Below are 6374 nucleotides of genomic sequence, written 5' to 3' on the forward strand. Positions count from 1 at the left end.
TTTTTTTTTTACCGCATCCGGACCATATTCCATTCATCGTTTATTTTTGTTAATATTTACTGAATTACCTTTGAGAAGGACAGATTACTTTAATTATTTTTTATTAAATTCCTTACTTGTGCATCTAACCCATGTGGTAGAATATAATTCAAGTAATTCATTACGTACCTAGACATCATTAATGAGACATGCGTTATTTCAATTTTTAAGAAAAGATTGCGTCAGGTATAATAATAAACACAGTATTTCTTTTACCTCGGCAATTACATTAATGAATGATTTTGTTTTCCTCTCGACTAGAGACCCGGAGTGATAGGAAGGAGCATTATTCCTGGGAAGGATGTAGATCTGTGACTCTACCCCCGGGAATGGAACTGCTCTGTGACCAGGTCTCTCGGGAGGAACTCAAATCCCAAGCAACTCACATCTTTCTCTTCCCTTATTCCTACCTCCACCAGGCATACAGATTTTCTTTTATCCTTTCTCAAGGAAAACTGTTACAAACAATTTTTTGATATGCTTCCTATGATAAATCTTTCGAAATATATTTATATACATTGAAATATACTAGAGAAGTAAATATGTTAAAAAAAAAAAAAAAAAAGGGGTAGGTAAATTAGGGGGGTAAATGTTATGTTATGTTATGAGAAATACAAATAAAATAGGAATAAATTAATTATAGAATTTAAATATATTAAAAAATGTTTGTGTTGTAAGCAGAAAAATTAGTAATAAATGTTAATTAAATTATATTGAAAATGTAAATTAATGTTTAAAGAAAAATTATGTTATATAAGGTGATAACAGAGTCCTAACCTGTTGAAGGTAGGTTCTGTTTAAAGTTTTCACATGTAAATGATAGAAAGAAAAGTGGTACAAGTTTTAAATTTAGGAAAGAATTATATAGAACAAATTATGTAAGTAGGAATCTATTTTTAAAAAAACAAAAAATTGTATAATGTTATTATGATATTATTTTAATGATTAATTCATTTAAAGATGGGACAAAGGCAATTAGCCGGCATTTTTAAGAATTTTTTTTAAAAAAAGAAAAAAGAATTTTTTCTCTTTAATGAGAAAATGACAACAAAGTAAAGGTAGGACCAAAGAATTAGTATGTAAGTGAAGGAAATAATGAAATTGTTATAAAAATAATTAAAAGGAGCTGTTTGTAGGTATCCTTGAAAATGACCTAAGTGGTCGAAACGTTGGAAGGTTTTTAAAAAGAATAAAGTTGAGAAAAAGGATGAAATATTGTTTTTAAATATAATATACTTCTTTAAATTCAAATCTAAATATAAATCTTTAATGACTATAAATAATTATATGCAGCGTTAAATATATCAGAGGATGATATTTTCAGATACAAAAGGTACTTATGAATTATTATCCAGTAAAAATAGCTTTAAATTTTGCTGAACCTAGAAGTAAATGTAAACTAATTTTTGTCAACAGATTCGTGTAAAAAGTTTGAAAATTACAATTGAAAATGTTTTACCATTCGCCGAGGGTCCCTATTGAACGTAAAGAAGTTCTATTAGGGCTCAAATATTAGAATATATACATTACTTTAAAAAAAAAAAAAAGATTTACTTTACGTGTGCAAGGCAATTTTCAGGATATTGAACATTGAATAAAAAAAAGAAGAAAATTTTAGTTTTTATCTTGAATAAAATAAAAGTTGTTCATTAAGTTAAGATTATCGGATCGATTATACCCGAACACAAACTTTACTACATTCAGAAATAAAGACTATTACAGTAATTACAACTAAATTATATGTGATGAGGTGCAAATGATAACGTTTCAATTCTCATTCAAAGAATGGCTAACATATTCCTACATAAAAAGATCAGATGATCCAATGATTAATACACTGATTAATTAATTGTCAGGTTAGGTAGATTAGTGTGTAATTAAGTTGACTAGAATGCCATGAAACCATATCGGGGATATCTGAAATTCCGACGAAATTGCGACGATGGAATTCAGGAAGGCAGCTGTAGTAGTTCAGATCCGGTTTGTTGTTTCATTTTGAGTTGGCAGTTTACAAACATGGGTTTCTTAGTTTACGAAACAATATTTATGAGTCTAATAAATCGAAGATACTAAACTCGATTTGACGTAAGACAAACATTTGTTATTGACGTGGTGTTAATGATACTTCGTTTTCTTTCTTAACAGATCAATAAACCTACTGATATAGATTTGGAATATAGTTCATAATACAGAAACGATGTTCTTCACATTAACGTGAGTTTTTTTATTTTTTATTATTATTTGGTTTTTGATATTTTATTTCCTCGTATATTTGAAAACGGATTTGACGGTTCTAAAAACTTCTCAGACGATGTTGGATTTTGTTTTTTCACCCACTCTTTATCGGATTTCTTTTCTTTTTTAAATAATTTTTTATCTGATTTTGTTGGTAATAACAGTCAGTGCTACTGAATTATTTTTATTTTTTCCACACCTAGTTTTCTTCCTTTTCTTTTTGTTGTCAATGCAGTTTTCCCGATAAACAATACGTAAATTCGTAACGGAACAGATGTACTAATGAAGCTTGAGTTGCTGTTGAAGAATTTGATGCATTCAATCACACAATAAATTGACTTATAATTCATTCACACAATAAGTTCACTTTTCATTCTTTAAGACTAGCTGATTTAGGCCGGAGCTCGTTTTCATGTTGACCATTAGCGGAGTAAGCTATTTGCAAAAAAAAAAAAAAACACGTAATAACGTAAAAAATAGATCTCCTGTTTTAGTACATGCAAAGTAAAACCCGTAAGTTTGACCGAATTAAAAACCAACTTCATTAGTCCGAATAAAGATTATGAGTACGCTGTAGTATTATACACGCTTGTGGGCACATTTTTTCATGTGTTATGGGACTCTAAACCGTTTAAATTAAAAGGAAATTAATGTATTTTTAATTAATTAATTTATTTTAACATCCTCTCCATATCTAGTATTTCAGGGAGTTTAAGTACTGATTTGTAATATAGGATCTAAGCTTTTTGTTATTTCTAAATTCATATTAATAAGTAATCCAATACCAGTTCCATTTCCAGTTAAACAAATATTGATGTGTTTTAATTCTTTTTGTTTCTAAGTTTGTACAAAAAAAAAAAAAAAATAAATCAAATGTTATCCTTATTAAGTCTCAACATTCTTTATTATATCATAGTTCAACGTTTCGGCCAATTCGACCATCCTCAAGGACAATCTAAACATTTAACAGCTTATTACGTATTCATTTGTAACCATTTTAAAAACAACATTATTATTAATAATATACCATACCTTAAATATAAATTCACACATCACATCAAAATTTAAAAAAATGTTTTACAGGCTATTTTGCCCAGGTCATCAAATTTGAAAGACAAAATTGAAATAAAAAGTCAATTGGTAATGATATATAAAATTCCGTGATTAAATTGTCCAACTATCTATATAGGTGAAACAAAGCAATTTCTGGGGGATAGAATATATCAACACAGAAATGATACAAGAAATAAGAAGAAGCATCCCAATAAAACAGCACTAGTGCAGCATGCAGCTAAAAACCTACACATTTTTGATTCTGATAACACCATAATTTTACATAAAGAAAACAATATGTTCAAAAGAAAAATACTTGACTCAATTTACATATCAGACAACATCAATTATACAGTAAATTTTAAAACAGATACAAGGAATTTGAACCAACATTATGCAGAGATTTTAAGTAAAACATATTGATGAAAAATATGGGAAAAATTTTGTTACTATTTACAATTAATTTTGATATGAATTTAATAATTGGAATCAATAAAAATTGAGAACAAAATACAATTTGAATTAAAACAATAATAAGCCTGACCTGAGTGTGTGGAAGGTTATTAATAGTTTTTTTATCTAATAGTGGATAGTGTATTTTTAATCAAATAAATTTAATATTAAAGTTTTAAAAATTAATGAAGTTCTAAAAAAATAGGTAACTAGACATAAGCTTATTAATAATTATTTTGATTTTCTATTAATTGACTTTTTCATTAGGTGATTTTGATAACCTAGGCAAAATAGGTTGTAAAACATTTTTTTTTTTTTTTAATTTTGATGATTAGAGTGCTACCAATGGGTAGTTTCTCTACACGCCTGTAACACTCCAATTTAACTTAGATCAGATTTACTAAATGTATTATAATGTACAGTTATAAATAGCAATAAATAAATATTACAAAAAAAAATAAATTTTGATGTGAGGTGTGAATTTATATTTAAGGTATGGTATATTATTAATAATAATGTTCTTTTTAAAATTGTTACAAATGGATAAATAATAAGCTGTTAAATGTTTAGATTGTCCTTGAGAATGGCCGAATTGCCCAAAACGTTGGACTATTGATATGATAAAGAATGTTGAGACTTAATGAGGAAATCATTTGATTTATTTAATAGATAAATAACTGTCTCAATAATTTGAATAAATTATATAAAATAATAATAAAGTTCTATTTTAGAATTACTACCAATTTTCTACTAACCTTTATAGGACTGTCTCGTTCGTGGATGTCCTTGGTCCGTTGACGAGCGAATACTTGGAAGATCCACCACCGTTCCGCCTTGTTACCTGCACAGCACCTCGGATGAAAAGTTCCTTGAAGGTCTCTCTGAACTGGCGAGACATCCCGCAATAAATGGCAAAGTTGATCGGGTAACTGACGATTATGAAGAAGTTGGTGAAGAGGACCAGAGCGTTGGCCACTGAATAGTCCAGGATCTCTGTCACGCTACTAGATATTACGTGTAAGACCTATAAACACATGGTTTGGGTTGCTTAAAAAAAGTTAAGTAATATTATTTTTAGAAAATTTTTAATGGAGAATTTATGCGACCACACTACATGGAACTGTGTGAAATCGACCTGTAAATTTATTGGGCTATTTAATGAAAGTAAGGATAGTTAAAGAACAATTTGTAAAATAAAACTTTTAATAATATTATATTAAATCTTGTGAAAAAAATAAATTTTAAACTTCTGGGATTGTTAGAAATATGTTTGTACTTAATTGTTCATGGCTTTGGAGTAATATATGTAATTGGGCGATCCATCCTATCTTGAGATGATTCAAATTGCTCTTTTTAATGAATAAGTTGCTTAAAAAAAAAAAACTGAAGCAGGCAACTGGAGAAATAATTGAACTGAAAAATATCTACTTATTTAAATTTTACACTTATTGGCTCATCTGAAAATAAATCCCCTACATTTTTCACTATCACAATATTTCTATTTATGGTTTAGTTTTAAAATAAAATGTTGTATATAACAATAATATATACTTGTATTTGGGACAACCTCCTTATAAAAAGTGTTTGCTGGTATAGTAAATAGCTCACCTATACAGATATTGATATCCAACAAGAATAATAAACTAAAGATTATTTATATACATTAATAATACCCAAAACTAGACACTAAACTGGGTATGTTATATACAATCCCCACAATTAAAAAAAATGTGGTTTTGGATTACATATACAAACAAAAACATATGGTTCAATTATCTAGAAAAAATAAGGACTTTGAATGCACATGCAAGACTGAAATGTCCGGAAACCACTGGTCGATTCTATTACAACACTTACTTAATAACCAACCTAAACTTCCAACTTATTACAAAAGACTCATTTAAATGATCATAATTTGGCCTTTTTGGACAGGAGTTGAGCTATGCGGCTCCATTAAACAACCAAATTCCTCTCTTTGCCAATCCTTACAATCCAAAATCCTTTATGTTTCCTTCTTTGTCAGTAACAAAGCCATCCATCAGGACATCAATGCTCCCATATGTTACCGCTTTTGGTAAAAACCAGGTATCAATCCTTCCATGATAATACTCCATAAACACCCAAACTCACTTGTTTCTAACCTTGCTTCTCCTTCATTACCTGATGATCCTTTTAGACGTCTGTAGAAGTAGGTGTCATCGAGATCATCTACTCTATAAATGTTATCGGAGTTCTTTCAATGGGTAAACTCTTCACAACACTGCATCATAAAGTTCTAATATAACTCACATCACATTTACTTGTTTTTAATACAGTTGTAAATATCAATAAATATATAACAAAGTTCAATTCTATGGGATTCTATACTGCTAGGATTCTTTAATAATCATTTGAGCTAATATTATTTTGTTTGGGTACATAACGGGTTCTGTTCTCTTGCACGCGAGTTTCCGCAGAACTTGGACATCAATTTACAAATCATCTTCGAATATCATCGAAGTAAAAAAAGGCAGTATTGAATTTGAATTTTTTCACACAATGCATTTATTAATTTTAAATTAGTATAAATATGTTTTATAAATTCTATTTTCTAT

The 6374-nt window shown here is 28.6% G+C and overlaps 1 protein-coding gene across 2 annotated transcripts in view; it reads right to left on the reverse strand.

The window, feature by feature from the left end:
* The window catches only part of SPR (Sex peptide receptor), a gene marked incomplete in the record, with an annotated part of 538241 nt that overhangs the window by 10378 nt on the left and 521489 nt on the right, over positions 1–6374 (reverse strand). For both annotated transcript variants that reach the window (XM_067045511.1, XM_067045510.1), the window contains 1 exon segment: positions 4536–4804. In XM_067045511.1, the coding sequence (XP_066901612.1) occupies positions 4538–4804 (267 nt within the window).

Source organism: Halyomorpha halys, unplaced genomic scaffold (assembly GCF_000696795.3).
Source record: "Halyomorpha halys isolate HHAL.00 unplaced genomic scaffold, Hhal_1.1 Scaffold48.1, whole genome shotgun sequence".
Taxonomy (NCBI): domain Eukaryota; kingdom Metazoa; phylum Arthropoda; class Insecta; order Hemiptera; family Pentatomidae; genus Halyomorpha; species Halyomorpha halys.